The 21563-nt window shown below is 39.9% G+C and overlaps 1 protein-coding gene across 2 annotated transcripts; it reads left to right on the top strand.

Moving 5' to 3' along the window:
- Positions 1 to 12951: 12951 nt before the first annotated feature.
- Positions 12952 to 21353, top strand: LOC104218126 (uncharacterized). 2 transcript variants are annotated; one of them, XM_070150461.1, is made up of 2 exons: positions 12952 to 13351; positions 13788 to 20107. In XM_070150461.1, the coding sequence occupies exon 2, from the start codon at positions 16547 to 16549 to the stop codon at positions 17723 to 17725; it is 1179 nt and encodes a 392-aa protein (XP_070006562.1). In that variant the 5' UTR covers positions 12952 to 13351; positions 13788 to 16546; the 3' UTR covers positions 17726 to 20107. The 2 variants fall into 2 exon arrangements, 1 of the variants encoding a protein (XP_070006562.1); XR_011400824.1 differs by lacking the exon at positions 13788 to 20107 and adding an exon at positions 20114 to 21353 and having other exon boundaries at positions 12963 to 13351.
- Positions 21354 to 21563: the final 210 nt, after the last annotated feature.

Here is a 21563-nt window from a genome sequence, read left to right on the forward strand (position 1 = left end):
CAAAGTGCCCATATCTTGTCCGGAAGGCCGTCTTTGGAATATCCTTCTCCCTAACCCTCACCTGATGATACCCTGAACGTAAATCAATCTTGGAGAAATACTTGGCACCCTGGAGTTGGTCAAACAGGTCATCAATTCTTGGAAGTGGATACTTGTTCTTTATAGTAGACTTATTCAACTGTCGATAGTCGATACACATCCGTAACGACCCGTCTTTCTTCCGCACGAATAGGACTGGTGCACCCCAAGGTGAAGTGCTAGGCCTAATAAAGCCCTTATCCAGCAAGTCCTTCAACTGCACCTTCAACTCTCGCAACTCTGCCGGGGCCATTCTGTATGGAGGAATAGAGATCGGTTGAGTGTCAGGCAACACATCAATGCTAAACTCAATCTCCCTTTCAGGAGGAAGGCCTGGGAGTTCATCTGGGAAAACATCTGGGAATTCGTTGACCACAGGGATTGATTGTAAAGTAGGCGGTTTCGCCTCCGCATCCCTAACGCGAACGAGATGATAAATGTAACCTTTTGAGATCATTTTCCTTGCCTTAAGATAGGAAATAAACCTACCTTTCGGTGTAGCAATGTTCCCTTTCCATTCAATGACGGGTTCACCCGGAAATTGGAACCTAACCATCTTCGTACGACAGTCAACATTTGCATAGCATGAGGCCAACCAGTCCATTCCCATTATCACATCAAAATCAACCATTTCTAACTCAAATAAATTTGCCGAGGTTTGACGACTACAAATCATCACAGTGCAACCTCTATATACCCTTCTAGCAATCACAGAATCTCCTATCGGAGTAGATACCGCGAGGGGTTTACTTATCAATTCAGGTTCAATGCCAAACTTATTAGCCACAAAGGGTGTAACATATGATAATGTAGATCCCGGATCAATCAACGCATATACATCATAAGAAAACACAGATATAATACCTGTAACAACATCTGGAGACGACTCGAGATCCTGTCGACCTACTAGAGCATAGGTTCGATTTTGAGCACCACTCGAACTCGGCACTGCACCTCTACCCCTACCACGACCTGTCGACTGCTGAAAACCCCGTGCTGGAGGTCGAACTGATGAGGAAGAACCAGACACAGATCCAGTCGGCTGAGCCATACCATCACCTCCTCTATTAGGACAATCCCGCATCATATGGCCAGGCTGTCCGCACGAATAGCATGCATCAGAACCTCGACGACACAGTCCAAAGTGGGCCTTGCCGCACTGATCACAATGTGGTGTTGGGGGTCTGATCTGACTAGTATCCCTGTGATGTTGCGAGCCAGATGCCCGCGAACTCTGAACTGGACCAGAATAGGATCAATCATATCGAGGCCTCTGAAACTATGGAGGAGCACTAGCTACAGGTGGCGCCGAACTCCTCGAAAACTGTGGCCTGATGCGGCCTCTGAAGTCATCAGAATACCCTGCAAATCTCGCCCTCTTATGCTGGCCCCTATCCTGCTCCCTAACTGCCCTCTGCTGGCGCTTACGATCCTCTAGGGTCTGGGCATAAGCTTGAATACGGGAAATATCCATGCCCTCCACCAAGGAGGCTGTCGTACACTCATTTATCAGATGTGGTCCCAACCCATTCACGAACATATGCACCCTATCACTCATCTCGGCCACCATATGGGGAGCATACCTTGCCAAAGAATCAAACTGCATATTGTACTCTCGCACACTCATATTACCTTGTCTAAGGTTCAAGAACTTATCAGCTCTAGCTCGTCGTATCTCAACTGGCAAGTAGTGACGAAGAAAGGCCTCAGAAAATTCCTTCCACACAGCTGGAGGAGGGTTCGGACCCCTGGATCTCTCCCAACTATCATACCAGAGAACTGCTAAATCCCGTAGCCGATAAGAAGCCAACTCTACTGCCTCTGTATCACTAACATGCATAACCCGAAGTGTACGATGAACCTGGTCAATAAAAGTCTGTGGGTCCTCCTTGGGGTCTGATCCGGTAAACACTGGAGGGTCTAAATTAATAAAATCACAAACTCTTGTACTAACTGGTTTCTCAGCAGCACCTGTATTCTGCCTTTGAGCCTGAGCAGCTACCAAGCTAGTCAATAACTGCAAAGCACTCTGCATATCCTGGTCTGGAGTGCCAGACGGAGGAACTGGAGGCGCTGGGTACATTCTAATAGCCTCTGGAGGAGATGGAGTAGATGAGGTATGAGAGGGCATCTCACTCTGAGCCTCACTTTGTCCTGCTCTGACTTGGGGCACCTGACTGGTACCCTCTCCCGCTGCTGTATCAAGCTGTCTACTAATCTTTTGCTTCCTAGTCGAAGGCATCACTGAAAAAAACAAGGTGAATATTAGAGACGAACACTTACGACTCAACTCTACGCACGATCTAGATTCAGGAAGAAGGTAACAACCCTAGATGTCATGTAGCCTCCTGATTATAAATGTGGCGCGCTACACATCCATAATCAAGACTCTACTAGACACGGCTCATAGACAACCCCTAGGACAGACTTGCTCTGATACCAAGTTTGTCACGACCCAAACTGAAGGGCCATGACTAGCACCCGACCACACTTGCCGAGCACCAACGTACATTTCATCTAACCTTCATTATTATCTTTTAAGGCTAAAGAGATCAATATAAATGGTAGACCTAGATCATGGACAACCAGCAATAAAATATGACGGCATGAACATACATAGCAGGGGATGACCAGACAATCAAGAAACTACATATAAGGTATGAGCTACCACGCTACTATGAAAGACTATACAACAAAAACTAGCCGACAAGGCATACCAAACTATACATGAGTCGACACCTGTCTATGAGCCTCTAAAGGAACATAAGTGCTGCAACATAGCCGGAACAGGGCCCCGACATACCCATAATGTCTATAACAAAAATGCATACCAAGACCAAGGCAAGTCCGGAGAAGGGATCTCGCCAATCACCGCTGAACTGGACAGCCTACTGTGGTGGGGGAGCTGCACCTGCCTGTCTATCAGGACCTGCAGCACGACATGCAGCGTCCACAAATAAAAGGACGTCAGTACGAATAAAGTACTGAGTATGTAAGGCAGGGAACCATAAATACGATCAGTAATGTAAGCAAGGATAGAGAATATACAACCTGTAACATCTTAGTACCTCTGAGGGCTACTTACATGAAATGCATGATACATATGTATAAATACATAAACCTTTAAAGCATTCGCCTCTGTGGGCATCATCATCATCATATCGTACCCGGCCATAATAGGCTCGGTAAAAGAAACGTACCCGGCCATCATAAGGCTCGGTAGAATCGTACCCGGCCACGTGGAGCTCGGTAAAACCCAACTGATCAGTGGTTGCACAATAGGTGCCGTACCCGGCCAACTATAGCGTGGCTCGGTAGAGTAAAATAGATACATATATATAATGCATGCTCGACTCATGGAATCACATTCTAAACCTTTCGGAGTGACGTAAGGTCGGTATCCTCTGTACACGTTATTAGGACTAACTCTTCACTATGAACCTTATAAGAATTAGGAAGTACCAACAACATTGATAACATAAGAATAAGAGAAGCAACATTAACATCAATCGTTCCATAAGAGGGAAAACAATGTAAGTACTGCTAGCTTCTAAGAGTAGAGTATCTTGGAAGCTCGTTCATTACATTATGTACAATCGGAGTCGTGCAAAAGAAGGAAAGGGATAGCCTCACATACCTTGTATATACTGCCCCAATCTCAAGCTATGCAATTGTCAAAACTCCTTAGTCTACAATAAGAGAAACGATACTATCGTTATCATTTAAGCGTCATAACTATTATGTATCGACCACAACCTATTTTACGATGAAACGGACAGCACCTCCCCTATATATATGACCTCACACCATTCAAAACAGTCACCAAACAGCCCAAACAACATCAATAATAAACATATTGAGCCTCCCAAAATAGTCCACACACAGCCTAATCACTCCATACATACGACGACCACCGTAGTCGTGTCAAACAACCTGGAAATGTTACGAATAACTATCAGCCCATAACCCTACATATATATGGTGTTTCTCCACACCCTTCCTCCTCCAAAACTCCACAAGATAGTAGTAAAATACGCAGCCCAACAGCAACGCAAAACAGTCCACAAAACAATAACATTACTACCAAGCCTTTCGATATATATTTCACAAGTTCTAGCTTCAATGGCTTAGCCGCAACTTGGATAATCTTAAATACATATAGAGTAAGAGGTTCCTTACCTTTATACAGAAATAACAACTCCAATTTGACCTTAAATTTCCATGAAATATCCCTCCAATGCTGCCACAACAACAAAAAAGCGAAACTAGCGATCAATTAGTGTTTTTCGGCACTAGAATCACTTTAGAAGGCTTGAAATCACCTAGGATTGATATTAAGAACATGAGGGAGTATTTACAGAACATAAACCCTTTAAAACAACCTCCCACACGAGCTGGAACGACACAAAAATGAGCAACAACAAGAAGAACAAGAGACTTACTAGCGCCACGGAATTCCCGACACTTGATTTGTGTTGTTTGCCCTTTTTTGGGTCTTGAATCTTGAGAGAACCTTGAGAGGATGTTCCTAGGGTTCTAAGGTCTGAAAATAGTGAGAAGAAATGACTTAAAACGGGTTGGAGGCATCCTATATAGGTCCAAATATCTTAAACCGCCTTAGTGGGCCCCATAGAGAGGTGCTTGGCGCAGTCTCGCGAAAACGCGAATATCTCTCTACTCCGAGATCGTATCGATGAACGGTTTAATGCATTGGAAACTAGACTTATAGATCTTTAATTTTGTTGTTAGATCACCCCATAATTCCTTGTAAATTATGAGACAAGATTAGAAACATTTGACCTAATGTTTAAGTAAAATTATGAACCTAAGTTGCGACAACTTTTGTCGACTTTTGTTTCATAACTCGTTTGAATTCAAGACTTATGATACTGATATTATATGATTAAAATACCTTAATAAATGACCTCTTGAGTGTATTAAGCACCGTTAGATTACTTGAAAATATGAGTTACAACATCCTTGATTCGTTTAACTTCTAATACTTGTTAATCACCCTTATACACTCTTGTATCACTTAAGACCAATAGGATTGACTTCTTATCATCTCAAAGATAATTCCTTCTTGGATTTATGTTAACTAATATATGGCATGAACTAACACATGTGGATATGGGTTGTAACACCCTCCCCCCTTAGGAACATTCGTCCTCGAATGTAAGGGTTTATGGGGAGTTTAAATCATCGTGGATTCCAATGGAAATTTCCGATCAATTTTCCCCTATAAAATGGTCACTAGTAAAACTTGCAAGTAATTAAGCCCAACATATGGCTTCACAAGGCTACACAAAGCATTATGCGTATTTACATTATCTACATATCACCATTTTGTATTACGGAGGAGTATTCTCAAATTATTGCTTACCTCATAGAGCCGTTTCACCTTCCAATGTATCCTGTCTTCCACCAGCATCCTTGTTATCTTCATTCTGGAATAAGTAAGGGTATTTAGACTTCATCTCCTCTTCTGCTTCCCATGTCATTTCTTCCATATTTTTGTTCCTCCACAATACTTTGACGGAAGCTACATCTTTTGTTCTCAGCTTGCGGACTTGCCGATCTAATATCGCCACTGGCACTTCTTCATATGATAGGTCCTCTGTAACTTGTACATCTTTGATAGGGACGACTCGAGAAGGGTCTCCAATACATTTTCTCAACATAGATACATGGAATACCGGGTGGACAAATTCCAATTCGGATGGCAATTCTAACTCATAAGCAACCTGTCCAATTCGTCGAAGAATTTTATACGGCCCGATATACCTTGGACTCAGCTTACCTTTCTTCCCAAAACGCATAATACCCTTCATTGGTGAGATCCTCAGGAAAACCCAATCACCAACCTCAAACTCTAGATCACGACGTCGGACATCAGAATAAGATTTTTGCCTGCTTTGTGCCGTCCTCAATCGCTCCTGTATCACTTTCACCTTCTCAATAGCTTGGTGAATCAAATCTGGCCCATATAATTCTGTTTCACCGACTTCGAACCATCCAACTGGTGATCTACATCTCCTCCCGTATAGTGCCTCGTATGGGGCCATTTTAATACTGGAATGGTAGCTATTGTTATAGGCGAATTCTATGAGTGGAAGATGATCATCCCAATTCCCCTTAAAATCTAGAACACATGCTCGTAGCATATCTTCCAGTGTCTGAATGATACGTTCAGCCTGTCCGTCAGTCTGTGAATGAAATGCAGTGCTGAGATTTACTTGTGTGCCTAAACCCTTCTGGAAAGACCTCCAAAAGTTAGCCGTAAATTGAGCTCCTCGGTCTGATATAATAGATACGGGCACACCATGAAGCCTAACAATCTCCTTGATATACAACTTCGCATAATCTTCAGCCGTGTAAGTTGTCTTCACTGGCAGAAAATGGGCACATTTTGTAAGTCGATCAATTATCACCCAGATGGAGTCAAACTTATGATAAGAGCGAGGTAATCCAATAATGAAGTCCATATTAATCACCTCCCACTTCCAGGTCGGAATCTCTATATTTTGAAGCAATCCACCGGGTTTCTGATGTTCTATCTTTACTTGTTGACAATTGGGACACTGGGCTACAAATTCTGCAATAGACTTCTTCATATTATCCCACCAATACTGCTCCTTGACATCATGATACATCTTTGTCGAGCTGGGATGGATGGAATATCGGGATTGATGAATCTCATTCATAATCTTCTCTCGCAACCCTGCCACATTAGGCACACACAATCGGCTCTGATATCTCGGTGCCCCGTCTTTTCCGATCCCAAAAGCCATACTTTTACATTGTTGAATGCTTTCTCTTAATCGTACTAAGATAGGATCTTCATATTGTCGTGCTTTTACCTCGGCTACCGAAGATGATTCTGATGTATTCTGTACAGTAACACCTCCGTCATCAGAGTCTAACAATCTGATTCTCATATTGGCTAGCTGATGAAGCTCTTTAATCAACCCCCATCTACCTGCCTCAATATGTACTAAGCTTCCCATTGATTTACGGCTGAGAGCGTCTGCCACAACATTGGCTTTACCGGGATGATACAATATCTCGACGTCGTAGTCTTTCAATAATTCAAGCCACCTACGCTGCCTCAAATTCAACTCTTTCTGCTTGAAGATGTATTGTAAACTCTTGTGATCTGTGTAGATGTCAACATGGACGCCGTATAAGTAGTGCCGCCATATCTTCAAAGCATATATTACTGCAGCCAATTCCAAATCATGGGTTGGATAATTCTTTTCATGCTTCTTCAATTGTCTTGATGCATAAGCAATCACATTCCCACGCTGCATCAATACGCACCCCAAACCTATACCTGAGGCATCACAATATACCACATAACCTTCTGTTCCTTCAGGAAGAGTGAGCACTGGTGCAGATGTCAATCGATTCTTCAACTCCTGAAAACTACGTTCACAAGTGTCAGACCACTGGAATTTGGTAGCTTTTTGTGTTAACTTAGTCAATGGTGATGATATAGAGGAAAATCCTTCTACAAACCGCCTATAATATCCTGCTAGCCCTAGGAAGCTGCGGACTTCTGATGGTGTTGTAGGTCTCGGCCAATTCTTTACTGCATCGATCTTCTGAGTGTCGACACTAATACCCTCATCAGATATCACATGGCCAAGGAATGCTACTGAGTTCAGCCAGAATTCACATTTGGAGAGCTTAGCATATAACTTACGATCCTGAAGCGTCTGTAATACTATCCGCAAGTGGCCCGCATGTTCCGCCTCCGAACGAGAATACACTAGAATGTCATCAATGAATACAATCACGAACACATCAAGATAGGGCCTGAATATAGTATTCATGAGATCCATAAAAGCTGCTGGGGCATTTGTTAGCCCGAACGACATCACCAAGAACTCAAAGTGCCCATATCTTGTCCGGAAGGCCGTCTTTGGAATATCCTTCTCCCTAACCCTCACCTGATGATACCCTGAACGTAAATCAATCTTGGAGAAATACTTGGCACCCTGGAGTTGGTCAAACAGGTCATCAATTCTTGGAAGTGGATACTTGTTCTTTATAGTAGACTTATTCAACTGTCGATAGTCGATACACATCCGTAACGACCCGTCTTTCTTCCGCACGAATAGGACTGGTGCACCCCAAGGTGAAGTGCTAGGCCTAATAAAGCCCTTATCCAGCAAGTCCTTCAACTGCACCTTCAACTCTCGCAACTCTGCCGGGGCCATTCTGTATGGAGGAATAGAGATCGGTTGAGTGTCAGGCAACACATCAATGCTAAACTCAATCTCCCTTTCAGGAGGAAGGCCTGGGAGTTCATCTGGGAAAACATCTGGGAATTCGTTGACCACAGGGATTGATTGTAAAGTAGGCGGTTTCGCCTCCGCATCCCTAACGCGAACGAGATGATAAATGTAACCTTTTGAGATCATTTTCCTTGCCTTAAGATAGGAAATAAACCTACCTTTCGGTGTAGCAATGTTCCCTTTCCATTCAATGACGGGTTCACCCGGAAATTGGAACCTAACCATCTTCGTACGACAGTCAACATTTGCATAGCATGAGGCCAACCAGTCCATTCCCATTATCACATCAAAATCAACCATTTCTAACTCAAATAAATTTGCCGAGGTTTGACGACTACAAATCATCACAGTGCAACCTCTATATACCCTTCTAGCAATCACAGAATCTCCTATCGGAGTAGATACCGCAAGGGGTTTACTTATCAATTCAGGTTCAATGCCAAACTTATTAGCCACAAAGGGTGTAACATATGATAATGTAGATCCCGGATCAATCAGCGCATATACATCATAAGAAAACACAGATATAATACCTGTAACAACATCTGGAGACGACTCGAGATCCTGTCGACCTACTAGAGCATAGGTTCGATTTTGAGCACCACTCGAACTCGGCACTGCACCTCTACCCCTACCACGACCTGTCGACTGCTGAAAACCCCGTGCTGGAGGTCGAACTGATGAGGAAGAACCAGACACAGATCCAGTCGGCTGAGCCATACCATCACCTCCTCTATTAGGACAATCCCGCATCATATGGCCAGGCTGCCCGCACGAATAGCATGCATCAGAACCTCGACGACACAGTCCAAAGTGGGCCTTGCCGCACTGATCACAATGTGGTGTTGGGGGTCTGATCTGACTAGTATCCCTGTGATGTTGCGAGCCAGATGCCCGCGAACTCTGAACTGGACCAGAATAGGATCGATCATATCGAGGCCTTTGAAACTATGGAGGAGCACTAGCTACAGGTGGCGCTGAACTCCTCGAAAACTGTGGCATGATGCTGCCTCTGAAGTCATCAGAATACCCTGCAAATCTCGCCCTCTTATGATGGCCCCTATCCTGCTCCCTAACTGCCCTCTGCTGGCGCTTACGATCCTCTAGGGTCTGGGCATAAGCTTGAATACGGGAAATATCCATGCCCTCCACCAAGTCCGGAGAAGGGATCTCGCCAATCACCGCTGAACTGGACAGTCTACTGTGGTGGGGGAGCTGCACCTGCCTGTCTATCAGGACCTGCAGCACGACATGCAGCGTCCACAAATAAAAGGACGTCAGTACGAATAAAGTACTGAGTATGTAAGGCAAGGAACCATAAATACGATCAGTAATGTAAGCAAGGATAGAGAATATACAACCTGTAACATCTTAGTACCTCTGAGGGCTACTTACATGAAATGCATGATACATATGTATAAATACATAAACCTTTAAAGCATTCGCCTCTGTGGGCATCATCATCATCATATCGTACCCGGCCATAATAGGCTCGGTAGAATCGTACCCGGCCACGTGGAGCTCGGTAAAACCCAACTGATCAGTGGTTGCACAATAGGTGTCGTACCCGGCCAACTATAGCGTGGCTCGGTAGAGTAAAATAGATACATATATATAATGCATGCTCGACTCATGGAATCACATTCTAAACCTTTCGGAGTGACGTAAGGTCGGTATCCTCTGTACACGTTATTAGGACTAACTCTTCACTATGAACCTTATAAGAATTAGGAAGTACCAACAACATTGATAACATAAGAATAAGAGAAGCAACATTAACATCAATCGTTCCATAAGAGGGAAAACAATGTAAGTACTGCTAGCTTCTAAGAGTAGAGTATCTTGGAAGCTCGTTCATTACATTATGTACAATCGGAGTCGTGCAAAAGAAGGAAAGGGATAGCCTCACATACCTTGTATATACTGCCCCAATCTCAAGCTATGCAATTGTCAAAACTCCTTAGTCTACAATAAGAGAAACGATACTATCGTTATCATTTAAGCGTCATAACTATTATGTATCGACCACAACCTATTTTACGATGAAATGGACAACACCTCCCCTATATATATGACCTCACACCATTCAAAACAGTCACCAAACAGCCCAAACAACATCAATAATAAACATATTGAGCCTCCCAAAATAGTCCACACACAACCTAATCACTCCATACATACGACGACCACCGTAGTCGTGTCAAACAACCTGGAAATGTTACGAATAACTATCAGCCCATAACCCTACATATATATGGTGTTTCTCCACACCCTTCCTCCTCCAAAACTCCACAAGATAGTAGTAAAATACGCAGCCCAACAACAACGCAAAACAGTCCACAAAACAATAACATTACTACCAAGCCTTTCGATATATATCTCACAAGTTCTAGCTTCAATGGCTTAGCCGCAACTTGGATAATCTTAAATACATATAGAGTAAGAGGTTCCTTACCTTTATACAGAAAGAACAACTCCAATTTGACCTTAAATTTCCATGAAATATCCCTCCAATGCTGCCACAACAACAAAAAAGCGAAACTAGCGATCAATTAGTGTTTTTCGGCACTAGAATCACTTTAGAAGGCTTGAAATCACCTAGGATTGATATTAAGAACATGAGGGAGTATTTACAGAACATAAACCCTTTAAAACAACCTCCCACACGAGCTGGAACGACACAAAAATGAGCAACAACAAGAAGAACAAGAGACTTACTAGCGCCACGGAATTCCCGACACTTGATTTGTGTTGTTTGCCCTTTTTTTGGGTCTTGAATCTTGAGAGAACCTTGAGAGGATGTTCCTAGGGTTCTAAGGTCTGAAAATAGTGAGAATAAATGACTTAAAATGGGTTGGAGGCATCCTATATAGGTCCAAATATCTTAAACCGCCTTAGTGGGCCCCATAGAGAGGTGCTTGGCGCAGTCTCGCGAAAACGCGAATATCTCTCTACTCCAAGATCGTATCGATGAACGGTTTAATGCGTTGGAAACTAGACTCATAGATATTTAATTTGGTTGGTAGATCACCCCGTAATTCCTTGTAAATTATGAGAAAAGATTAGAAACATTTGACCTAATGTTTAAGTAAAATTATGAACCTAAGTTGCGACAACTTTTGTCGACTTTTGTTTCATAACTCGTTTGAATTCAAGACTTATGATACTGATATTATATGATTAAAATACCTTAATATATGACCTCTTGAGTGTATTAAGCACCACTAGATTACCTGAAAATACGAGTTACAACATCCTTGATTCGTTTAACTTCTAATACTTGTTAATCACCCTTATACACTCTTGTATCACTTAAGACTAATAAGATTGACTTCTTATCATCTCAAAGATAATTCTTTCTTGGATTTATGTTAACTAATATATGGCATGAACTAACACATGTGAATATGGGTTGTAACATTAAATGTGTTTACCATCAAATACGGATAACAATTAAATTTATAAGTGGTTTTAAGGGTACGTGAATTAATTCAATACAAACGGTAAATATTGCTAGATTGAGAAGATAAAAGATGTAATAAATTACCAAACCACTCGAAAAGAAGGGAGAGGGGATGATTCTGGACTAGATGGTAGCCTCAATGAGATATATGTCCTCCATCCCAGACTTATAGTAATGAAACAGAGACTTATAGTAATGAAACACTGATCAACAAATGTAAGTACTTTGAATAACATAAAAATAATAATCTATTGCCTTGGTACGTGTGTTATAATGTGTTCAATGAACAATCAGACCTCCCATTCCCCCATATATAGTAGGAGAATCCTATTCTAGGTGCAATTTCATAAAAAGGTAAAAAATCTTCCGCTTAACTAACCATCGGATTTCCGCCAGTACGTGCTGAGATCTACGTTGTGATCCCCGACTGGTCACGGATATCATCATGTCTCTTGCTTGATTTACCTTATTGGATATCGGGGCATCGTAGAGGCCCAGTTTTACCCGTATACAGATAGTCCCCTCGTTTCTCAGAGAGTAAGTTTTACGGAAACGACTGTGAGCACGTGATTTTTGCCCTATCTGAATTACTCCCATAATTTCAAAACAAAATAATTTCTTTTCAGTATTTGCAATTTTATGGATTTTCGTGGCATTTTATGTTAAATGTTTGCATTTGTCTGTGCATGTTTATTTTATTTTATTTAACTAATGGAAAATACAAAAATACGTACATTTGCATTTAGGATTTAATTTGACATTTTAGGATTAATTAATTAATTAAGTTGTTTTATAAAAAGGAAAATCACAAAAATAGTTTATTTTTGCGCTTTTGAATTTCGTCGCTTTCTTTAATTTGGGAATTAAATAGTTGTGATAATTATTATTTAGAGTTAGTTAATTTAATTTGATAAGGATTATTTGATTAGGGATTAATTTAGGTTTTATTTTTAAAATTTTAATTTAAAAGAATTTTGAAAAATTGAATTGAAAAGAAAAAGGGAATAAAATAAGAAGAGAGCCAGATCTGGGCCATTAATTTGAGGCCCAAAAATTTCCTACCCGACCCAATTCCCTAGACCTAAAGGGATGAGGATCACAATAGAGATTAGATTTTTAGGCCTAAGCTAAAGAGAAAAATGGAAAACAGACCCTTATACCAAAAAACGAGCTGCTCTATCTTCTTCACAAGCTAACCATCGGATCCTAATCTTCAGCAGCTAACGACGACCCCCTCCCTATCATTCTTCTTTCTTTTTCTTTAATCCATATTCGTGCACGCCCTTGAAGATCTGGTTGAAGAAGTCACAAGAAAGAAGCGAAAATTCCAAAATCGGATTTGAAAAGCTAAACAAGTTGAATTTCTTAAAAATCTGGATTTCTAGTTGTCTCTCAGAGTCAAAATCACCGTTGTTCATTGTTGAAGCTGTTGTATCTGCGTAGCTGAACTCTCTCCGATTTTCTTGACCTTTATTTGGGTTCATTTCCTTCTTCTTGTGATAAATTCAAGGTAAATGTTCTTATATCTCGCTAAATGTGCTGAGTTTTGTAAGATCTTATAGTTTTTATGGTGCTGAAATTGAATTGCATTCTTGGAATCATGATTTCGATTATTAGATCTGTTTTATTGGTGTTTATATGTTAACGACTAAGTTATGCTAATGACTTGGGTCTGAGTTTTTTAAAATTGGAGTTAGTTGTTAATCTGTGTCATTTGGTTTCTATTGTTGTTCTGTACTTTCATGATTTATTCGTTGTTCAAATGTTGACATTTATTTGCTTAATTTTATTGTTTTCCCCAGTATTAGTTTGATGTTCTTACTGTTAAATCTCATCCGCTATTACAAACTCTGTATGACTATGAGACTCGGTTAAAAATAGTATATTGGGCTTTATATCCATCTAGCCACCAACAGACAAATAATATGTCGATATTTTTTTTCCAGAAACATAATGAAGTACGACATTAAGTTATATTTTAAGAGGAGTAGACAACCTTTTGCCAGTATATGAAAAGAAGAAGCATTTGCAAAATCTGAGCCTCCTTCGTATCATGAGGAACTTTTAAAATTATGTTTAAATGTAATGAATGCATATGTTTGGATTTGTTTGGCCACACTTGTAAAATTGTTATGATTTACATTGATTTATATATGTAATAAGCTCACTCGAACTTGGAACGTTATTTCACTCTCATTAGTCTATTGATTTGTCCATGGTCTGATGAATGCATAATTGTTAACATGTCGCAGGGACTTGAGTTTGTTACTGAATCAATGACTAACCCCATTTCCAAAAACGATTCTCATAATTCGTGGCTTTGCAATAACCTCAAATTTAGGAAAAGAAATAATTCCGAACATCATAGCTTGCTTTAGGTGCGATTAATAAACCATCGTGATTGTGGGTACGGTTCCCGTGACATAGTTACGATGCCTAACTTCCTTAAACTCGGGTGTGCATTTATGTGACCCAAATCCAAATCTCAACAACGTTAGATAAAATGTGTCGTGGATCGCGGGTGCATTTATGTGACGTGGTTCAAGATGTATTTTAGATGACGTTGAATCTTCCTAAAATTAATTAAAAGCGGTTAATAAGTTAAAATTGTACCATAGGCTAAAACATGTACTAAAATCAAGTAAATAGGTCAATTATGACAGTTGAGCGACCGTTCTAGAACCACGGAACTCGGGAATGCCTAACACCTTCTCCCGAGTTAACAAAATTCCTTACCCGGATTTCTGTGTTCGCGGATCGATAATAGAGTCAATCCTTTCCTCGATTCGGGATTTAAACCGGTGACTTGGGACACCATAAATTATCCCAAGTGGTGACTCTGAATTTCAAATTATCCCGGTGACTCTGTCACTTAAATTGGAAAAACTTCCCCTATATACTACCCTTTCGGGGTGTAGGAATAAATGAGGTGTGACAGCTCTGGCGACTCTGCTGGGGATTTAACCGAGAATCTCTGGTTCAGGGTTCAGAATTCGAGCTTAGAATAATTGTTGTATTTGGCTTTATTTATTATCTGATTTTATTCACATGTTTGGGCCTAATGTGCTAAGTGTTGTTTTTTACCGCTTTGATATTATCTGAACTGTATATAAACTGTTACGAAACCCTTCTCTTCTCATCTTCGGGGATGTGTACGCTAGCGTGACTCCCTATTTTGCTAGTGTCATACCTTGAAATAAGAAAGAGGATCGGACAAGTTACTAAGCCGGATGGCCTTTTGGTTCCCGGTACGTATCCCCCTCATCAGCTCGAGTTGTCCGCTCGGGTGCACAAGTCTAGAACAGTATACCCAGGTTTTATACTTAAAATAACTCATCCTCATGTCGGATCCCTAGTAGGAACGTTTGCTTGCATCACGTGCATTTGACTTTGGAGACTCAACACAGGGGTTAAGTCTCTCTAGGACAGGTGTACCTGAAATGAAAAGACCATCCTGATGCATCTTACGTGCTACTTGCGTATTTGTCTATTTCAGGTTGCATGTTGACCGGCTTCTAGAATAGGGAAAGAAAATGAGAAAATCAAAAAAAAGTGAGAGGTAGGTATTTAGAAAATTTTGAAACTCTGCCAAAATTCTGGAAAAAAAGAAAGAAAAGTCATTTCAAAATAAGTCAATTTCTGTTCCGTCAAAACTGGGCGAACTACGCCGGTCTGATTCTCATCGGATGTGAGATACGTAGGCAAACCTCATCGGTTCCGGCCCATAATTTTCAAAAAATCCAAAAATATTTTCCTTTACTTCCTCTCTAGAAAAGTCTTTTTTTTGAGACCTTAATCTTCAAAAAATCCAAAAATATTTTACGTTACTTGCTTTAGAAAGCCTTTCTTTTAGACCCTACTTGTTTTTTAAAAAAATATACAAAAATATTTTCTTTTAATTTCTTCCAAAAATCCAAAAATGTTTTCATTCTTCTTTCAAAATTGAAAAGAAAATTCAAAATTCAAAAATATTTTCTTTTTAGAAGCATTTCTTTCATAAATTCAAAATAAAATTCCAAAAATATTTTATTTCTTCTTTAGAAGTTTTTCTTTCAAAATTTCAGGAAAAAAAAATTCTTTCTTCTTTAGAAGTCTTTCTTTGCAAAAATGCTGAAGAAAAATCAAAATCCAAAAATATTCCCTTTCTTTTTTATAAGTCTTTCTTTCGAAAAAATAAAATAAAAAAAAAATCAAAACAAAAAGTTAGTTTATTTACTTTATTCATGATCTTCCGAACTACGCAAGATCTGATTCATGTTCCCACATGATATGTAGGCAACCCACATCAGGTTCGATCACTATTAAAAAGAAATGAAAAAATGAAGAAATGAAAAAATATTGATAATAATTAGGACCGACTGGGTCTATTCTAACATGTTTTGTTTTGAATTGTGAAGAAAGTTGTGGTGGTAAGTTTGTGGTAAGCTGGAAACACAAGATCCAAGGAAAAATGATAATAGACATCGAAGCTGTTACAAGTGTTCAAGAGACTCAGGGTCAGAGGGTTCAATAAGAGTCTACTGTGTTTGAGAAAAATAGAATGTTGAAAAAGCAAATGACTGAAATGTGTCAAGTATGGGCCAGTGGTCAAGGACAGCCTTATCATGAGTCACAATTTTCTATACAGTAAGAGCAGTACCACTCTCTTGAGTACCACTCGTACTCATTTGATCTTCCTGCAAACATTGAGAAACCTGCCCGAAAAATGGTACAGGAAGAAATGACCCAAAGAGTGAAAAACTTAGAACAACGGTTGAAAAACATGCAAGGGTTGTCAGGTCAAAAGAGTGTTGCCTTCAAAGATCTATGTATGTTCCCCGATGTCCATTTGCCGCCTGGTTTCAAGACTCCCAAATTTGAAAAGTATGATGGACATGGAGATCTCATAGCCCACCTAAAAAGGTATTGCAATCAATTGAGAGGTGCAGGAAGAAATGAAGAATTGTTGATGGCTTATTTTGGAGAAAGCCTTACGGGATTAGTCTCCGAATGGTTTATGGATCAAGACACGTCTCACTGGTATGTCTGGGATGACATGGCACAGGCCTTTGTCAAACAATTCCAATACAACATCGACATTGCCCCATACCGCATTTCCCTTTCAAACCTGAAGAAGAAACCAACTGAAAGTTTCAAGGAATATGCCATTAAATGGAGAGATCAAGCAGCTAGAGTTAAGCCACCCATGGACGACCACGAGCTAATCACTGTCTTCCTTCACGCTCAAGAGCCTGATTATTCTCAAAACATGATGTCCGCAGTTGGCAAATCCTTCTCGGAAGCAATCAAAATGGGAGAAATGGTAGAGAATGGTTTTAAGACAGGCAAAATTATAAGTCAAGCAGTTTTTAAAGCCGCAACTCAGGCTGTCCAGGTTGAATCTGATAATTTTAGCGACACAAATGAGAAGGTTGAAGAAATCATGATGACATCAGGGTCGAGAAGAGGTCCCATGAGAACATTTCGAATGTATGAGCAGTCTCCTCAAGTTTTCCATGACTTCCCTGAGCAGTATTATCCACCTCAGAACCCTCAATACTCTGTCGCTCTACCTCAGTATGTTGTCCAGCCACCAAAACACCCCAGAAGGCGAGTACGAGCATCACAAAATCTCCAACAACCTCCACAAAATTTTCAGGTGCCCTATAACCCATATCCAAGCCAGAGGTATAAAGGGGAACAAAGGTTGAAAGATAATTTTACACCAATAGGAGAGTCCTATGCAAGCTTATTTGGGAAGTTAAAGCATTATGGCATGATTGCACTTATTCCTCCAAATCATGTGGACCCACGTGCAAGAAGCTTTGACCCTTCTAAAAGGTGTGAATACCATTCCAATGCCCAGGGGCACAATGTTGAAAGCTGTCAGGATTTGAAAAGATAAATAGAAAGGATGATCCAGGAAAGCCTGATTGTGATCCAAGACAATGACACCAAAATGTCGCGCAGAATCCTTTATCTGCACATCATGATGCACGCTTTGTAGGGATGATGCCTGGTGACATGGAGTGTGAGAATCCTCTCGGGAACTTGCTAACTGAAGTTAATGATGTTGAAATTGGAGAAGGCTCTGCTGATGAGCAAATTTGTGGCTAAATGTCAAGCCTAGAAATTGAAAAGTCATTCCCTCATCACTAGGAAGGAATCTTGGTAGCTTGTTTTGATGTTTTTTTCTATTATCTGGGTTATTTCAGGGTTGTGATCCAGATTTTATTTATTTTATTGAGTCAAACCCTTCTATCCCTCCATTCTATTTGTGTGAGTCTTGTTTGTCTGTTCTGTGGCTATTTTTATTATTCGGGTTATTTTAGGGTTGTAACTCGTATTTTAGGTTGCTTGGTTAGTTATAAAACCCTTTCATCTTTTACTTAATAAAATACAGTTTGTCCTTTTGTGTCATTCTATTCCTAGTTCTTTTCTCGCTAGTTCTAATGACATGACATGCATGCAAAAAATTTGGCTAGATCTTAGGAACTGATTTAATCTGGAATTCGATAACTAAAAAAATACTTTTGAGGATGAATAAAGAGTTGGAATACTTTGGAACTAAGGTCGAGTAAAATTCACCTTCAAATCATTGTGAAGATCGGGCTTGAGGATGTTTAATCAATTGATGTTTATTGGAAAATTTGTCACTAAGGGATGAAAAAATGTCTTGTGACCACGGCACACCAAGAAGACAGACATGTTCGTCAATGCTGTGATCGCGAAAAGATACCATGTTTGACGTTCTTGAGGTTGGGAGGCCCTTTTTCTGCTAACCAAACACTTTATATCCTTTGCTACCCCTTTTGAGCCTGTGTTATTTTTCTGTGACTACCCTCTTTTAGAATTAAGTTTAGAGTCAAAAAAAAAAAAAATCCATGTCCCAAGAGTACAAATTGGGGCAATTCTTAGAAAGTTCAGAGAAAAAAAATTGTCAAAGGTCCATACCCTCAAAAATAGAAGCTGGGGAAAAGAAAAAAAAGAAAAAAAAGAAAAGGAAAAAAAGAGAAAAAAAAAGAAAAAGGAAAAGAGAAACAGAAAGAAAGATGAAAAATAGTTTAGGCCAGATATTTGAACTATGTTCGACCTGATTCCTTAAAAAATAAGGATACGTAGGCAGCCTCACGATTCGGTCCAGCCAAATAAGAATTCAAAAAAAAAAAAAAAGAGAAAAAAATAAAAGAAAAAACCCAAAAAAATCCCCAATAGCTGAAACTGGGGCAGAGATTTTATTTCACTTTTGAAGGAGTCAATTCCAAGAGTTGTAAGTCCATAACCCCTCATTATGAGTCTATTTTGACCTTTCATGCCGACCCTTCTTTCCAATCCTATCCAAAATCCTTCCAAATAAAGACCTCCCGATATACCTTTAAGAATGCCAAGAGAAGCATGCAATGAGCAACAGTTGTCACACGACATAGAACACTGTCAAGTTGCTCAAGAAAGCAACAGAGAAAAGAGGAAGAGAAAAAAAATGAGAGAGTCTTGCTAGTGAAAACCCTCACGTGCACTGTAAGGCGATGGTAAGCAGAGATGAATAAATGAGAGAGACTTGTAGGTGAAAATCCCTCGGGGCACCACTAGTCAAAAGTGAATCGTGAAGTTAATGCAAAGAATTGGCACAAACAAGCCCGAATTTAAAGGTCAAAATGGTAAAAGGGAAGATTAGATCAGTTTGATAGATCAGGCCGTTGAGTCCAAAATGCATGTCATGATCATTAAGGCTAGTTAGTGCAAAATAAAAAAAAACGAAAAAAAAAACTCTTCCCCTATCCTTCCCGACCGGGGCATTTCTTGTTAATATTTGTTTCTTTGCGCCATTGTGTCATTCACCCTGAGTCAGTCCTTCTCAAAACAAGCAAGAAAAGATTTCAAAATCTGCTACCAGCTTTTCAGTTGTACAAAGTAAATTTGGCCAGCAAACTCAGTTGTTAATGTCAACATACCTTGAGGATTCATACAAAGGCTCCCCCAAAAGACTCTTCAGCTTGCTTGGCGTAAACAAAGATAACTTGTGATTCTCTCTGATAAACAAATTGCTCAAAAAGTAGAAAGTCATTCAAGATATCAGAAAAGGTCACCTAAGCAAAGATCTCCAATTGGGATAAGGCTGATTGAGCCACAACTACAAATGGTACTGGGTATGAAACAATTAAGATTGATGCAGAGCAAGAGTCTCTTGAAACCGACTCAAGCTGATTGAACAGAAGCCAAGCTGCCAAAGACGTCAAGGCCACGAACCGACCACCACTTTTGAAACTGACAAAATTTTCTTTGTTTAAAACAGGAACAAAGCAGTGCAAGGAAAGTGGTTCAAAAAAAAAGAAGAGAAGAGAAGATCCGACAAAGGGAAGTTTCTCAAATCATTGCCTTTACTTGTGTGCATGTGCATAAAATTTTGCCATTGCTTTTCACAATTTTCCTCCTAGGATAAAAGTCCTAGTCTGATGGATTTTTCTCCCAATAAAAATCTTAGTCTGATGAATTTTTCTCCTAAGATAAGAAAAACAGTCTCATGAATTTTCTCCTATGATCAAAATCTTAGTTTGACGAATCTTTCTCCTAAGATAGAAGACCTAGACTGATAAACTTTCTCCTAGGATAAAAATCTTAGTCTGATGAATTTTTCTCCTAGGATAAGAAAACCTAGTCTGATGAATTTTCTCCTATGATCAAAATAGAGACCTAGTCTGATGAATTTTCTCCTAGGATAAACGTCTTAGTCGGATGAATCTTTCTCCTAAGATACCAAAAAAAAAAAAAAAAAAAGGACCTAGTCTGATGAATTTTTTCCTAGGATTAACATCTTAGTCTGATGAATTTTTCTCCTAAGATAGAAAACCTAGTCTAACGAATTTTCTTCTAGGATATTTTGAAAAAAAAAAGGGAAGTCTGGATTTGAAAAAAAAAAGTCAATTTTTAGTTTTCTTGAGTTATCAATGTTTAGTTTTCTTGAAATCAGGCGTCCACCTGGAGAACAAGGGAATACATTTCAAGTTCAGCAATCAGGCGCCCACCTGGAAAACAAGAGAATACATTTCAAGTTCAGCAATCAGGCGCCACCTAGAAAACAAGGAAATACATTTCAAGTTGAGCAGTCAGGCGCCCACCTGGAAAACATGGAAACACACTCAAGTTTCAGCAATCAGGCGCCCACCTGAAGAACAAGAGAATATATTTCAAGTTCAGCAATCAAGAGCCCACCTGGAGAACAAGAGAATACATTCAAGTTTCAGCAAGTGGGTGTCCACCTGGAGAAAGGAAAACATCTCCGATTACAATTCAAGGCGGCAACAAGGGGATTCCACCGGGAGAATACAAGTCAACAAGGCAACAGGAACCACAAGAGCAAGTTTGAAGATATAGATAGGATTTTGTAATGCATAGATCATAGACTAGGCTAGCTTCTTTTATTTTATTATGGTGTAATAAGGAGGTTCAACAAGCACTAGCAGCGGCAACAATAGTGAAATCACAGCTTTATGGTAGTCCCAGCTACCAGACATTCCTAAACTACATTAACCTGATTCCTTTCTTGCCAAGGATATGTAGGCAACCTCGGAAGTAGGGTGCAATTAAATCTTTCAAAAATGCTTCTCATGGAGCATTCAAACGGGCAAAAATCACTCAAATTCGCTCACTTTATCTTTGCATGAAAACTCTTCGTGTTTTTAGCCCTATATGAATTACTCTCATAATTTCAAAACAAAATAATTTCTTTTCATTATTTGCAATTT

Source organism: Nicotiana sylvestris, chromosome 7 (assembly GCF_000393655.2).
Source record: "Nicotiana sylvestris chromosome 7, ASM39365v2, whole genome shotgun sequence".
Lineage (NCBI taxonomy): Eukaryota > Viridiplantae > Streptophyta > Magnoliopsida > Solanales > Solanaceae > Nicotiana > Nicotiana sylvestris.